The sequence below is a fragment of the Zonotrichia albicollis genome, chromosome Z (assembly GCF_047830755.1).
Source record: "Zonotrichia albicollis isolate bZonAlb1 chromosome Z, bZonAlb1.hap1, whole genome shotgun sequence".
In the NCBI taxonomy this organism is placed as follows: Eukaryota; Metazoa; Chordata; class Aves; order Passeriformes; family Passerellidae; genus Zonotrichia; species Zonotrichia albicollis.
Window position 1 is genome coordinate 52,345,878 of NC_133860.1, and position 16,781 is coordinate 52,362,658.

The 16,781-nt window shown below is 41.1% G+C and overlaps 1 protein-coding gene across 3 annotated transcripts in view; it reads right to left on the minus strand.

Moving 5' to 3' along the window:
• TJP2 (tight junction protein 2) overlaps window positions 1-16,781 on the minus strand; it is a 62,375-nt gene that overhangs the window by 35,322 nt on the left and 10,272 nt on the right. Inside the window, exon 2 of one of the 3 annotated variants that reach the window (XM_005490940.4) lies at window positions 15,084-15,198. Coding sequence is in view for 1 of the 3 variants with exons in the window: in XM_005490939.4 (XP_005490996.1) it covers window positions 7,413-7,475 (63 nt within the window). In the remaining 2 variants the exon portion in view is untranslated. The other 2 variants (XM_005490939.4, XM_074533200.1) reach the window with 2 other exon arrangements.

Consider the following 16,781-nt stretch of genomic DNA (forward strand, 5'->3'; position numbering starts at 1 on the left):
GCCTTGGAAATGACAATTTACCTTCCCACAGGTGTTGAAAGAAAACAAACCTCACCTCCTGGGGCACAGCCATGTGCCCATTCTTGCAGTAAAGTACATTTCTCCACCACCTGTTTTTTAAAAACTCAACAAGGCTTGAGAAGATAAAAACCTGGAAGCCAAGTGATTTCATCTGCAGATCAAAATTAATTGAGGTTAAAGGCTGACAGACCAATTATACTTGAATGTTGGATATGCGCATGGACATTGGAAAATGGAGAGTTTATTTGCAGTTTCATTTTCTGAATGTTTTTCCTAGACTTTCATCCTGTCACACAGATTATGAAGATTTTTTTGTATACACTTCAGGAAGGTAACTACTGAAGGGATGCAGAACTTTCAACTCACCTGAGCAAGGCTGGCTTTAAAAGCTACTTCTGACTCAGTCAGCCCCATTCACTTTAACTGTAAACATAACACATTTCTTTACAGTCACCATGTTTCTGTACCTTCTGCTCCTTGGGATACCCACACAAATGAAGTCTGAGAATTAAAGTGCTACAGCAAATTGTGCATAAGCCGAGTTCAAGGAGACTTGAACTTTTCTTGCATAATAAAATAAAAATTCAAAAGTTTGGTTGTGGTGTGCTTGCAGTACCAGAATTTGGTGATGACGTAAATCAAACTCAGTAGGTGTACACAATCAATTTCTTTAAGTTAGATTTCATTGAGAAAAAAAATTAACTGTGAAATAAAGTAATTTCCTGGAGTGCCTCATTTCAATAATTATTTATGCTGTGCAACTAAAACATAGCTTTTACTCTTGTGGCATCTTAAAATTAAAAAAAAAAAAAAAAGGGACGCCCCCCAAAACCAAACAAACCCCCAAAAAACAAACAAACAAAAACCCAAAAAAGACCACAACAAAAAAACCCAAAAAACCCCACAAACAAACAAAAAACACCAAAAAAACCCCCAAAACCCCAAGCCAAACCAACAACAACAACGACAGAAAAAAAAAACAAACACCAAAACCCAAACACAAAAACCCCCAAAAAGCCACCAAACCACTGAAGCACCATATGTATTACATGGTCCAAAGTTCTAATTATCATTTCATTCAACTTCAGCAGTACACTTTGTACTACTACTACTGTTTTTGAATGCTTCATCTTCCTGCATCCATATTCAAGTAGCAAACCAAGCAACAGAAGTGACCAACTCTAGCATCAAAAGATTGTTATTCCATTGGTCATTCAACACCTGCAACTCTGAGAAAAACAAGCTGGGTACCTGTCTACTGCTTCCTGCAACTGGTTTTTAAAAGGCCAATTCATTACTGGGATACAATCCAATCAGGCCTGCATTTATATTTAATCATCCAGTCATAATGCAAGACAATTCAAACAATGGAACAATTGTTAGTTTCCAAGCTGCATCCCGAAACAGATTTTCTATCCCTGTTAAGGTTTCTAGTAGCCTTTGTTCTCACTCTATTAATAGAACAACAATACGTAGTATTCTTGAAAGGACTTTACTTTTAGTCAAGCATTCCTCTGTGTGTGTATCTAAGTATGCAATCTTATTACACACTTTACATTAGCTTTATTTTCTTGTCTGAAGGAAGTAAGCCTGAATATAGCTCTGTGTAACGCATAAAATTTAACAGTACATTTGATCATATCTCACCCTAAAACCTCATAAAATTCACACTATACAATGCATTTCATACAACTACCAACACCGTATCACAAGCCTCACAGAACACAAACATCAAACTAAAGGTCACATTGACCAAAAGATACTAAAACTGTATAAAATAATCAAGCTGTTTTGAACTTGAAGTCATACATTCAGCATCATTTATATACATGCCACAACAAACAGCTCAATTTATTAGCCAACTTTTCACTGTTTTCCAGTCACACTAATCATGCCTCTCCACATTCTTTTCCTTCTACCACCACCTCCTGCCTTCAAGGTCTTAAGCAACTCACCTCTCCTTCTCAAGATGTTTCAACAGTCTAGTCAGCCATGCCAGAGAGCATTGCTGAAGTTCACTCCTAAACTTCAACATGGCTTGCATGTAACTAAAATGAAAACAGAATCTGTTGCCAAAGGGAGTTAGGCAATTTTTCTGTCATCCAGTCAGTGGGGTGCACTGATTCAAGTGCAGATCTAGGGATCGCATATTTGAAGGGTTTAGGTCTGTAAGTCTTGTATTGATACTCCTCACAGTGTATTTGGAAAAAGAGTAAATAAATAATCACCCAGCCCCTCCCAAGACCAAGCCTCTCCCAAGAGACAATAGATTAAGCCAGCTGCACCTGCTTTAGTAAATAAAACACATTCAGAATCCCTTTACTCACAGCAAAGGTTCCTCCTCAGAGCCTCCAAAGGACTATAATTATTTTTTCAAACAACAAAATCAATCATATAGCCACAGCTCTGAATTCTTCTGGGGCAGTGTCACCAGCAACCTATCATCCAACATAAAATAGTATTACACTAAAGTTCACCCGTACCTGACAACACTCTGAGGCAAGAAAACAACAGAAGGGCAGATGAGAGTGGTAAAATTCAAGTGGTTTTCATTCCTTTCCCTCAATCTTCTTGCAAGGCTGGATGTGAACTCCTACCTACAGTACACTTACCATGCAGTTTAGCATGACTTTTCTAACTAAAATTATGAAGTGACAGCAGCCAAAAAACAAACAGTAAATTAACACAAGGGACAGAGGGATGAAGTCAGCTGCCCCTTTTCTTTCATATCAAGATAGTAACTTTCACGTGTCTGGTTCATTTCTACAGCATTAATTCGAGTTCATCTGCAGCCCTTCTTTCTTCACTTGAAAGGATGCCAGCAAAACAAATTAAAACTAGAGCCCTTGATGCAATATTTCTACTGAAACACTTCACATGCATGTAACATCAATGTAAGTAATTTCAGGCACCACTCCAACCATTAAATGAAACCAAACTGACACATCCCTATGAAATAGGGCACCTCCACTGAACTGCAAACTGAGTACACAAAGAATAAACTAACCAGAACAAGCTCAGCAAGTAACAGAAAAAAATTTATTCCTCCTTTTGCAACTTTCATAAACCACATGAGGCTTTGAAAAGAACTAAGAAAGAAAACAAGAGAATCCTTTTGCTTATGTGGCTGAAGGGAAAGTAAACAGGTCAGAATCATTAAGGTTTAGAAATGCTTCCATTAAATTACCACCCCAAGCAAATCTCATTTTGGTAGCAACTAGTTCATTCTCAACTGAGATTTGGAATAGAAAGTTTTCTTCTTGTGGTCTGAGCCACATGAAAGAGCATTACACAATTCAAGAACCTTCTGACACACAAAGCATAAGCAAACCATAATAACCATCTGAAAAAACCTTGAAATTATGTACCTGCCTATAGATGAAAATGCTTTAAAAAATGTAATCAAATTAGTGTGATCCAAGAGTTTTAGTCCATTTATATTGCTGCAGAAGACATTAGGAACTTAGCTTCTGGCTTCTACAATATAAAGCAGGAAAAGAAAGCTTGGAAAAGGACCTGAAAATTATGTCAAATTATAAAAACAGGGGAGAGAAGTTAATTAATAAAATTTAACTAATGAATAAAATTTAATTAAATTCTGTAGTTCACCACCACAGCAAACATTAAACAGACATCATAATAACAACATAATAACAAAAAGCCATTCAGAAAATTATAAACATACTTAAGACATCCACATATGTTGGAACTAGATTATAAGTATTTCACATACACTAAAGGGACAGCAAAGAGGGACACAGCAACAGCACTCTGATACAGGGGGTCTCACATTCTACCAACAGCTAGCTTGACAAGTGTCTCTGAGGTACAAGACTCCTCACCTTCTTCCACCATCCTAACCTATCCCTAAAACCTTCAGGTGCACGGGGCACTGCACACAAACAGCCAGGAAAGAATTATTGCCAAAGAGGAGCTGAGCAAAGAGCAGCTATTGGAAATGTCAGCAGGCATCCGTCTGCAAGCAACACTATGTCTTCAGAAGTCTGACACTGGGATTTTTTGCCCTAATGTAACACATCATACTGAGGTAAAGCACATAGAAGTATTTGTCAACTGCCAGCAACTGAAAGGGAGATCCTGCCAAACTACAGAGTCAGAAACAATATCCCCACTGAAAGACTTTTAGGAAACTAAGTGTTAGAAAATAAAAAATTCACAGCCAAACTATAATTGTTACTTAGCCCACAGACAAAACAATGCAAGTACAGCTCCATACAGCATAAACGAGTTCTTATGCATCATCTAAAGAGCATGCACACACATGCTACCAATTAGCTATGCTACTGTCACTTCAATTGCTTTAATAATGTATCAACTCTATGAACAGAATAACTAAAACCACTGACCACTTTTTATTCTTGGAATAAGAATTTCTACGGAAAAGAAAGAAATAAAAAAATGTAAGTTATTTTTCATCCTGTTCTGCAACTCTTCAAAAAGCTTCTGAAACACTGGTTGGACAGAAGAATCCTCAGCCACAGCCATTAAAAGAAACTCACATTATCCACTAGATTTTTGCAAGTGCTGGAACACAGAAAGAAGAGTAATCAGTGCCAAGTGCTGACCCGGGCAGCAAGCTGCTCAGTTCAGTCAAAGGCTAACAATTTGCTTCTCAGAGCTTTGTTTATGGAGCCTAGAATGACAGTCTAGCTAGACATCCTGCATTATCTCTGAAAAGCTCATACTGACTAAAAGTCATAAGGGGTGAGCATTCAGAATGCTCTCTTGTCACAAAATAGGCATACATGTGTAAGCAAGAGGTAGGGCAGGCTAAGTATATACATATTATTAAGTCATAAATCAATGAATAATGAATAGGTGCATTATTTCTTGTAGCTGTATTCAGATGCTGTAGATCAGAGCTGGTTTCTTTCCAATTTTTTTTTTTAATGCTGTGTTTTTTTAACATCCAGAACTCAGTTACGAAACATTCACGAAGTATTGTTTTTCAGATCTAGAGACTCTGGTGGCAGAACACACAAACAAGATATTGCTCCCTGACTACTTAATTGGGCACAACAAAAGACACAAATACCTGGAAGGCTGCTGCTGATTATCCGTCTGTTTAGTTAACTGCTGGAACTGCAGGCCTTGAAGGAGTGTTTTCTTCTTTACTGCATTTTGAAGATCTGGGATAGACATGCCTGAAGAGTGCATGAAGGCATGTCTCCTACTATTTAGTAAGTTAGATGATGCTTTATTCTCAAAAAGCATTGAGTAACTGCATTTACATATTGTTTTCCACTGTACACTCCAGTTAGGATGCATTCAGGAGCATAAATCTGCCTGAAGGCTGGTACTTGCAGTATATGTCTCTCCTATCAGCACAGATGACACAAAATTCTTGGAGAGTTCTTAATTTTCATGGTAAGAAACACATTCCAAATATGTCTTTAAAAGATGAAGGGATTCTAAGTTCATTTGCAATTTTAACAGCCATGAATTACAGCCAGAATTCCTAGTTATAAATTTTATATTTGCCCAGCTTCATTAGGAAAATTAAAAAGGAATCTGGAACTCACAGCTGTAGTATCTCTCCAGGTTCTTCTCTCTTTTTGTACAAAATAATGAGCAAACTGGTGTCTTTATAAAAGAAATGGAATTGTGGCCTTATTAGCAACTGTATTATAAGGAACATAACCATCATGGCAGCTACACTGACCATGTCTCCCTACTTGAGTTAGGTCCACCCAGAAACATGAGCTCTCTCGCAGTCTCACACAGCAGACAGAGGGAAAGATCAGCCAAAGCTCCCCTTTTGCTGACAGAGAAGCTGGTACTGAATTCATAACCTACACAACTAATTTCCACACTGCATGGACTCACAGCTGTGAGCCAAAAAGACGCTTTAACCAAACCAATTAATTCTTACTTCTTTACATGAAAGGCAGGCCCTGAGGTGGTTTGACGAAATGCCGTATACTCAGTTGAGACCTGAAAACCCACATTTTTTATCAGAACAGAAGCATTGCCATTAACCTCGAAAGGATTCCACCGATATTGATAAAAGCAGGCCAATAAAATGTTGCTGTTTGGGACAAATAGAGGAGACAACACACTCTGGCACTACATTTGTTTGAGTGCACTGCAAAGCATTTTACTTCAGGAATCATTCCATGACTCTAACTTTGTTCAAGTGAAGTATTTTAGCTATAGCCATGTGAAGTGTACAACTGTAAATGCAGGCTTTGTAACTCCTGTAGCTCAAACGTGCACGAGTCAGACTTTCCATCATCTCAGGACAGCACATGTAAACCTCATCCCCAAGAGACCCCTGCAAGGCAGCAGCACATTATAAGGGCTGTTTCTATTTCTCTCACCCCAGCCAACAGCAAATGATTACACCTACTTACCTAATGTACTGGAGCAACAGTGTCAAATACACTGGGATCTGTGTCAAAGGACTTACAAGAAGGATTAAGAAGAGATGAAACACTCAAATACAGGTGAGGTTGAAGATAACAGAACAAGAAGAGAGGATTAAATTACCCAGATTAACTGCACAACCTCTGGGGCGGAAAAAACCCTAACCAAACAAAACCAACAACAAAGAAAAACCAAACCATTCAAACAATAAACAACCCAAATACACAGAGTATGGAAATAATCTCCTAAAATAATCAGCACTTCAAGGATACTTAAGAGTACTGATTATTCTACAAAACACAAAGCATGAGGTGTAAATAAGTGTTTATGGCTTCCATCCACATTTTAGTGGGGGTGGGAGAAGTGACTATAGAGAAGTTCAGTTTTCTATATGCCGGCACGCACACCACACCACCCCCTCCTCTCCTGACAGATGCTGCCTACTACTCCATAGCCACACTGAATACTGCAGTTCAGCAGTAATCTGACAATCTTAAAAAGCCAGGACCAGTGAGAGGGGGGAAGCGGCTTTTCTTCACCAAACTTCTGCGTTTTTTTCTCCACTGGGGTTACTCTCGGTTAAAACACTGACCTGCACCCTGAGCCCAACCAGTATTTAAAATACAAAACTTCGTACAGCCTTCGGGCACCACAGGCACCTTCCAGCGCTTCAGAGCACAGGCTGCTTCCCCGCTCCCATTTGACTGGAAAACCCACGGTATTCCCACCGCTCTCGGCTCCAGCGCTGTCTCCGGCAGCCCACGCCGGTGGGGAGCGCGGAGCAAGCCCGCAGCCCGCCCGGAGCGGCTCCTGCCCTCCACACGCGGGGCCGCAGGCGAGTCCCGCGGCTCAGGAACGCACCTGTGCGCCCGCCCGCCCGCCGCCGCTGCCCGCCCGGCCCGGCCTGTCCCCTCGGGGCCCGCGGCTGGGGGGGCGGTGGGTGAACCCGGCAGCAGCGGCAGAGGAGGAGGAGGAGCGCGGTGGGTGACGGGGATGCTACCGACCTGCTCCGCCCCGGCCGCGGGCTCCCGCGGGCCGCTCCCGGCGGAGCCCTGCGTCGCTCCCATAGTAACATCGCCGGGCCCGGCGCCCGCGGCTCCGGGGGCTGGCGGTCAGCAGTCCCGGCTGCCTCGGGAATGCTTCGCCCGCCTCCGCCCCGCGAGGGAACCGGCCGGGCCGCTGGCGAGGGGCTGCGGCGGAGCCCCGCGGGGGCGGCCGGAGCCCGGCAGGACAAAGCCGGCTCTGAGCAGCCCTCCACAGAGAGACTTTGTCCTGCCGGGGCCCGGCCGCCCCCGCCGCCAGCCAATCGTGCCTGTAAACGCCCCGGGGAGGCAAAGAAACACTTCCATTCTCCCTGGGAAGAAAAGAATTGTTATTCCCCATTTACAAAAATATTTCTTGTGTTCCTGCCCTTGGCAGCGGCCAGCAGCTGACGCCCGTCACAGGATAAACGCGAGCGATGGGGCTGGTGGCTCAAGCCCGGGTAGCATTCCTGACATGAGGCTTTTGGACAGCATCCACAGCCCGGTTCTGTCAAACCGACATGCCCCAGTCATGTCCGCCTTTTCTGTCAGTGTGCTTTTAGGAGGACGTGGATGTGAAAGCCTTCACACAGCTGACACTCCTCACGTCCACAGTCTTGGTCAGACTTCCTTCCCACCACCTAACAGCCTTCCATACCAGTCTTGAAAGTCCACACCACTACTATTAATTCAGAGGCCAAATTGCTTGCTTTGGGAGCTGTAATTACATATTGTAAAAAAAAAACATGTTATTGAGTTCACTATTCTCAAGAGCTTGCAGAAGCGAGTGGTCACTAAAAACACTAAGAAGGAGAAGATGGGCAGAAATTCAACCACATTATATTCAGAGAAAAAGACTTCTTTCCCAAGTGCTGCTGTCTTCCTGGCTTTATGCTATTTTGGGTGGATGAGGCAATACTTGAATCAACTCTTGGAAGGAAGAAACTAAGAATGAGAACCAACTGTAAGGGAAAAACTTTCTTAAGCCAATGTTTAAAAAAAAAAAAAGGCAAACAGCCCATTACTTTGTATTGCCTACCCTCAAATCTAAAGAGAATAAGCAAAAAAATGCCAAAGCATGAACTTTGCTCCTGTTTGATGTCGTTCCTGTTCTCAGTTTTACAAGTGAGTGATACCATACAACTTTTTTGCTACGCTAGCAGTCCAGTACATGGCCGAAGTAAGGACCACTAGGAAAAATGAAAGGGGCCAGGTTCTTCACACACATGGGATACTGTGATAGCTTCTGGCATCAAGAATTTGTCCATGAGATACAGCATAGCAAGGCAAAACAGCTATCACTCTACACTGGTGCACACCTCTGCAAACTGGGGGCACTTTCCAAAGAGCACAGTTTGGCAAAATCTGCACAGAATGCTATGTCACAGCATTAGCAGAGAAATCCACTGTCCAGTATGTGTTGAAACGACACGACACAATGAAAACATAATTTTTCTGCAGACAACTACACAGTTGTAGATGTAAGAACAACATTTGTTTTAAGCTGGATGGCAATATACTTTTTGAAAAGCACTTGTCAGACATGAGGTGGGACAGGAAAAGAAGCCAGCAGATCTCTTGACTGCCATCTCTTAACACATATGCAAAGTTCGTGGCAGCATAAAGTAGAGCACCAGCATCCTGAAGCTGCTTCCTTCCACACAGGTTCTGGCAAAAGATAAAGAGCTACTACTCTTGATTCCCCCACTAGCCACAGCTTCTTGGTGAGAGCAGACAGTGCCAGTCAGAGCAATCTACAGGTCTGCCTATCCTGTCGGAGGCCTAGAAGGATTATTTGCAGTTCCAAACAAAAGCTGTGGCTTGACCTAATGCCTCCTTTTGGTGTGTTCTGTGACTTCATCAAAGCCACAAGGTGTTATCACTAAGAGAAGCTATATTTCCCTGACCTGTAGGGCAGCAAGGAAGGTTAACACACTAAGCTAGCCTGAGGTAAGTGAAACCCAGATGCAGGAGCTGACCACAAGCCAGATAGGCTGGATCCCTTACCACAAAATACCATCTGGGAAGGGTCTATCAGTTTGTCTCTTATTTAGCGTCCTGCAATAACAGATAATAATCCATGTGGGCTCTCTAAATACTTTCCATGATTATCCATAAAATTTCTCACTTTTAAGAGCAAAGTATACATATCCTTTCGTGTTTTCTTTTTTTTCCCCTCAAACTAAACAGCTACTCTGCCACAATGGGCATATAAATCATCCCATACCAGCCTGCCAATGCGAGCACTAAGTGGCCTCTAGTGCTCATGCTCACTCTAGAGCTTGGCCGAATGCCCAGATGCTCATAGTGATGGCATGGACTGATGGAAGAAACAGTGTAGTAACAATTGCCACGTTTCTTATCCTGCAATTCAACCACTAATAGCAAAATTTCAGGCCTGCTCTTGACCAAGATGTCCTCCCAAGATGAATATGCAGGAAGGCCTTATGAGAGGAAGACACTGCCAGCTAAGCAACAAATGGAAGGATACCAGTGTAAACAGTGATGAGAATTGTGCAAACTCCTCCAGCACCTCAAGTTTCTGCCTCCTGTGTTAGGAAAAGGGGCAACATGTTCTCAAAGCATTCAATTTACTTAACAGCTATTCCATGGTAGCACAGCATCCCCATTCTCTCTCTTCCCTTGTAAACCAAACCCCTCACCTACAGCTCAGGCATATTGTTTACCATTAGTTCAACCTCTCCTGTCTCATCTTCTCTGAAACACCACAAAACTCCTCAGTGTGGATAAAGAATACCTATAAACTAGCCAAAACTCACTTGGGACAGCAACACAAGCAGAAGAGGGGCAGGACCCTCAGCCAAATGGTCTGATGTGCCTGTGCAGGTCCCAGAGCAGCCTCTGTGTTTGGAGGCATGACTGCATGCACATTTCAGTGACTGGTCTCCCTTTGAAATGGGAGGTGCAGGTCCAGTTGTAGTCAGTCCTGCAAGGGATACTGCATCATGAAGAGTAAAGGCTGGGTATTAGCACCATGTAAAAATTGTATGAACTAGGCTACTACACATTTGCAGCTCTGCTCTCTGCAGTATTTAGGACCAGCTTTACCGCATGCGCAATGACTCTACAAAACAGCATCATCTGCAGGGGATTTTATGGAATGTTATGTAGGTGTAAAGGAATTTTAAAATTAACTTCAATGGAAAAGATTATTGGTATTAACTTTATGAAAAACATGCAAATAACTTACAGGGAACACACTTCCCATTGAGATTTTCAGTTTAAGTAATCAAGGGAGACATTTTTGCCTACAATCAGATTGAATCTATGGTCTGTGTAGCACTAATTTAGAGAGATCACTTGCTGTAGCCTGAGTCATGCAAAACCTAAGACATATTCCATAAATTATCTAATGCTACTGTGAATGAAACAGTTGTGCCACTTCCAGCATCCACTGAGAGAACACCCATTTAACACTACACTAGAGGATGCAAATTTAAAACAAGCAGCTGCTCTCACTGTTACTCCAGCCAACAGAGTAAGGCTATTCTGCAATTTGCCGGCAGCAAGTGTGTTGTGATTCAGGTTCTCTCTGCCTCCTCTCCACCATCAAGCCTTTTAACATGTCCCTATGACAATAAATTATTTTTCTGTTTCTTTAAATGTTAAAGTTCAACACTTGGTAGAGCTGCCAGATAGCATGGTGAAAAGGCAACCTCCTTTAAGAGCTGGGAACTGATTTCAGAAAGAGATACTGGGAATGTAGGCTGCTAGTCCAGTTTTGGAACTATCTGAAAAGAGATGCCAGTTTTGCTCTTGTTTATAAGCAAGTGTTCATGATCCTGTCATGAGAGACACTGTAGAAGTTTCTAAAAATACCACGTTGTCAAACAGCCTTTCCCCCTTCCCTTCCAGGCAATCTCTTTAGACTGCCATTTGTCATCAGCCTGCAAAATCACACAAATCAGCCAGCCCAGTCCTACTTAAATGATTCATAAATCCAATTACGTTTGCTTCTTTATATAGTAAGCTGGACACTAACAGATTCAACCTCCAGGATTAGAGGATGTGTAGGTAGCTGACCTCTGACTCTCAGGAACTGCCCAGGAGCTCCATACATATGGTTCAAACATGCAAACGTGTTCAAACACAACAGCTCTACACTGGGGTTGTCACATGCTTGGCACAATAATCCTGATCTCTGTCTTGGGGGAACTGGAGAAGAAACACCTTGCATACTATCTCAACACTTGCTACCATGTGTAGAAGTGAGTCCAAAGAAGGGTCAGCAAGATGGTGGGGGCTGAGGCACTGGCTCTGCAAGAGGAGGCTGTGGCAGCTGGGTTTGTTTGGCTTGGAGGAAGGATGGCTTCAGGACACTCAGCAGCAGCCCACCGGTGCTGACAGGAAGAGATTGAAGAGATGAGGCCAGGTTCTTAGCAGTAGTGCAAGGTGGATAAGAGACAATGGGCCAAAGTTCAAACAAGACAGGTTCAGATGTACACCAAGGGAAACAATTTTCCCCATGAGGACAGACAGACCGTGGACCCACTGCAGACAAGTTTTACGGTCTCTGTCCTTGGGGGTTTTCAAACCCAACAGGGCAAAGCCCCAGGCAACTTGTTCTGATCTCAGATGACCCTGTTTTGGGCACAAGGTTGCACAAAAAACCTCCTGAGGTCCCTTTCCACCTGAATTATCTTATAATTCTGGAGTTACCACATGATTCAAGTGCCAGCTTAAAGTGGAATGAGGCAATTATTATCCTGCCCCTTGTCTCCACTTCCAAAGTACAGCTTGTGATTATGCAACAGCTGCAGGGTCTGGTCTGTTGTCTGTCTCTGATGTACTGCAAGGATGAACAGCTATACACACTTTCCAAGTCTCAAAGCAGCAATACTAAGGCTGTTATTTTAGAAAGCATAGATGTCCTGGGAAGAAACATAAAGCCCAACATACAGCATCCCACACTTTGTACATAATTTTTATGGGATAATCACAGTGTCAAATCCTTTGTCACTTAGGAGGCCACCTATTATGATGTTTTCAAGAGCAGAATATTTTAATATTTTTTAACCTAGACACAGAGATTTACTGAGACATCTCAAACTGTTAAAAATTTTAAAATGTAGATAATTATTTAGAGCAAGAGGCAGTACTGTTCTAAGTCAATCATGAACTTAATTTCTAAGTTTACAAAAAATTTGTAACACACTGTTACATGCTGAACAACTAGGAACAGCACTGGACATTAACAATATGAAATACAGTTATATATTTATAATGTAATGTATATCTTTCTCACTGTTTTGGACAGTGATCAGTTCTAACAGATCTCACACATTACAAGTTTGGTCTGCTTTAAATCAGAAGACTGTTTGTTTGTTGCTACTTTCTTTTTGCAAAGAATATGGCAATTAGAAAACAGAGATGTATAGCACATTCACAGGATAAACAAAACAGCATGAGAATATGCAGAGGTGCTTGGTAACAGTTAATAAAAATTATAGTTGTGAGAAAAAGAAATACAGTCTATTTGTTCTAACCACATTTGCATCTGAGCAATGTTTCAAATAACATTGCTGTTCCTTGAAAATTACACTAGTAAGGCAAGCAAATAAAATAGTTTGACCTACTGCAAGAGAGCAAAACAGTGACTCTGCTTGAACACCCTCCCCCCATCCCCTCCTCTACATGCTGTGCAAATTGAAACAACTTTGCTTGGCATAAGCACTTCAACCTCTACTACTTTAAGAAGCTACAAAAACTAAACCCACTATTCTAAAGAAAGAAATAACAATGTAGTTTAAACAAATCTAAACCACACAAGTGTGTACTGTTTTTTTCCCCAGACACCATACAAAAGTGTGTATCAACACTTGAAAGGAAATATCTTCCCTAACTCCAATTTTTTCATTTTTAACTGCAGGCACATTCTGTTTGAACATTCATTTTGCTTACATCTCATTTCCTTCCTCTCTTTCCTATGTTTCTTGACTACTGGCAAGGATGTGAAACAATCCTCTGCTTTTAGCTATTTATCTGCCTTTCCCCACTAGAAGTCAAGCTCTACAACATCAAAGCTTTACCATACTAATCAACTGTTATGGCTCAAATTAATTAAGACAACACAATAAAGAAAACAAAAATCCCATTCTCATGGAGATCATTATGCTTATTAAAAACAAGCAAAAGAATATGCAGATTACACAAGATGTAACATACAGAAAGATGTGTTACTTTTTTCCCTGATATAGGGGTTAATTTAAAAAACAAAGCTCCAGACAGCAGTTCTTCAGCCAAGTTAGTTCCTTGGAGCACGAAAAGTATGCTTCAAAGCTCTGCCTCTCCCCATCCTATTTATACTGGCAAACCTCCTGCTGATGAGCTTATTAAGAAACAAAGCAGTTCTGCAACCCTATTCAGAAACAGCAAGGTCCCAGCTAGGGTACAAATGCCCACTTTTGGGTGATGTTTTTCGCAAATGACTAAAGTGAGCTGTCAATTAGTCCAAAAGAGAACAGCAAGAACAATAAGAGAAAGCAGATGGACACAACCATCCAGTCATTCCCTGGCCAGTTCCACAACTCCTAGAAGCCCACAGACAAAGCAGCTGGATGCACATCCTGAACCATCTCGATCTTGCTGATAAATGGTTCTGGAGTTTCTTTTGCTAAGAGTTGAGCTCGCAACTATCCACATTCCCTGGTGTAAATTTGGCATACCCTACCACTGAAGGTTTTTGTTTTGAGGAAAATGTCAGAGGCTGCTCAAGACCTCATCTGAGACATTCTGCCTAATTACATTTCACTGATATTCTTAGATCAATTTTTCCCTCACTCCCAGAAAATTAAAGAGCTTTGGTTAAATACGTCACAAATTAGAAACTCAGGACAGCAGATATGCACATTCTAAAGTAAATTACTAAAGCAGCAATAGCTGCTTCATCTCAAAAATGGAAGTCAATTATAGTTTTGCAAAACATCAGCATAAAAACCTTTCCCTCTCCTAAAGCCATCATCTGTTAATCACTTACAAAAACAAGCCAAGCATGTTTGATTGACACATAAAACTAAGGATACATTTTATAGTCCTTCTGGAAGCACTTGAGAAAAGGTTTCAAAAGCAAGGTTAATATGCCAAAAGGATTATATTTACCTTAATGATGTACTGTAAGAAAATATGCAGCAAAACAACTCTCCCTGTGTGGCTATTCTGTTTCCTAGGACTGACTGAGTCACTAAGCAACTCCCATGAATATTACCCTTTGTGCTTAAAGTAATTTATTTATCCCCAAGTTCATGCTAAATATTTATATTTGCTGAAGACATCATCATAGATTACATCCATTCTTTACCAATGTTTAGCTAACAGATGAACTAGTACAGGCCTGTGCATTATTATTTGCATAACTTTAGCAGAATATTGACTTCATTGCAGAAACCTCTCCTCTTCTGGAGGCCTGTTGTACATCATCAAGTTCTCAGCAAATGTGCATGTAACCATTTAAAGTTTCTTTGATAATTCAGAAGAACTAGTTTTAATTTCATATTACTCTACTAAGTACAATTTATTGAAACCTTATAAAAACATAGTTAAAAGAATATATACCTTAGCTAGCACATGACAAGAATACATAATTTTAAACTATTGGCTAGGTCTACCTGATGCAACTTGACTACAGACTAGTACCTTGGGAGGAGTGATGATTTTTGAGTGCCGTTGTCTGCCTGCTGTGCTGTGCTGTGATGTACAGCTGTGCTCCCAGTCCCACTCACAAGGAGATGGCAGTGCAGTATTGTGCTCCCTGAAAAACAAAGTTTCATTTAAGTCACTTATAACCACAAAGGAGTGCTTGTGAAGCCTGGAACACTGAAGTCATAGAGATAAAGAGGATATAAAATATATTTCCCTGCTAAGTTTGACATGCTTTAGCTTCTGTGGAAATCATGTGGAAATAGTGCTTTAAAAAAAGGAGATACTCAGCAATATTTACACACAAGCCTGCATGTAAAGCAATCCATGCATTTTTGCCAATGGAATAGGGTGTTGAGAGGAAGCATACTTATAGTTATTTGTTGCACTGGTCCTCTCCACAAACCATCTGGTTTTTTGTTTCAATTTAGTTTTGGTCTGATTGTTTAGCTTGCACAAGACTATATAGGAAAGCTAGTAACAGCATTGTATCTTGAGAGAACAATTGGATACATGTGCTCCAACGACATCGGACGGTAACTTAAGAACTTCAGTTGCCAAAGGATAGAAAGAAAACAATTTCCAGTGTAATCATCTACCCTCCTTCCCCTGCTCAACAGGCTACCCCTCTTGGGCACAAGTATCATGTTAGCTTCCATTCAGCATCCCTGTTGCGGGACTCCCCCTCTCCCTGACCCCTTGTCAGGTCCTTGACTACCCTTGGTAGGAAATGAGAAAATTAATAGCTTCACTAAGATAAAGAAGGGACTTTTGACAGAAATAGAAACACAAGCTAGTGGTTAGGGTTTGGTGGTGGCTTTTGTTTTGTTTTTAAAAGAAAACCAATATGCCACTCAGTAATTCCAATTCTTCTCTCAAAAACATTTTTCCAAAGTGTTCCATCTACATAGGATATAGCCAGACTTCCCTAGGAAAGTATATTAGCTATTCTTTTAGCAGGTTTGATATTGTTTGCCTGTTTCCGTGCCACTCCCCCCTGCCCCCTGCAATGTATGGATGTTTTTTCACTATGGTTAATACTCCATTAGCCATTTCTAGATCCCTTGAGACACGTAAGAGAGACACTGAAAGAATTCTGTAGAACTTTCCCACCATCTAAAAGTCTGGTCCAAGTTTTGATGTGTCTTGTGTCTCACATTTTTGTGACCACAAATATAATAAGGTCACAGTTTTGAAAAAGCAAAATTAAATATCTAAAATTTTTTAAAAATATATTTTGTTTCAGATTAACTTTTTACTACATGCAACAATGCATGCACCTGCCAGACGTCACACCTCAAAACTAGAAGGTTACTTTATCCTTTCTCCCCAAGGTCTTCCATCATAAAAGCATTTTCTAAAAGTAAACTACAGTTTTAAATTAAGGCATGATTTCAAAGTTGCAGAAGAACAAGATGCTTAATATGAGTTTATATGAATGGCCACCAAAGAGCAGCACAAGCTATACTGTGCATTCGAAACAAACTTCAGCCTTATTGTTCTAGGCTATACACAAAATACTATTCTGGAGGCTGCAGAAAAGTCACACTAGCAAGTTAAACCTAACTGCCACTGCTGCCATAATTTTCCCTTTGTCAAACCTCACAAAAATCAATCTATCTGTCACAGAAATCATCACTATTCCAAACAAAGATGGAAGCAGAAAAACTTAACTTTGCAATGTCTTTGATATGA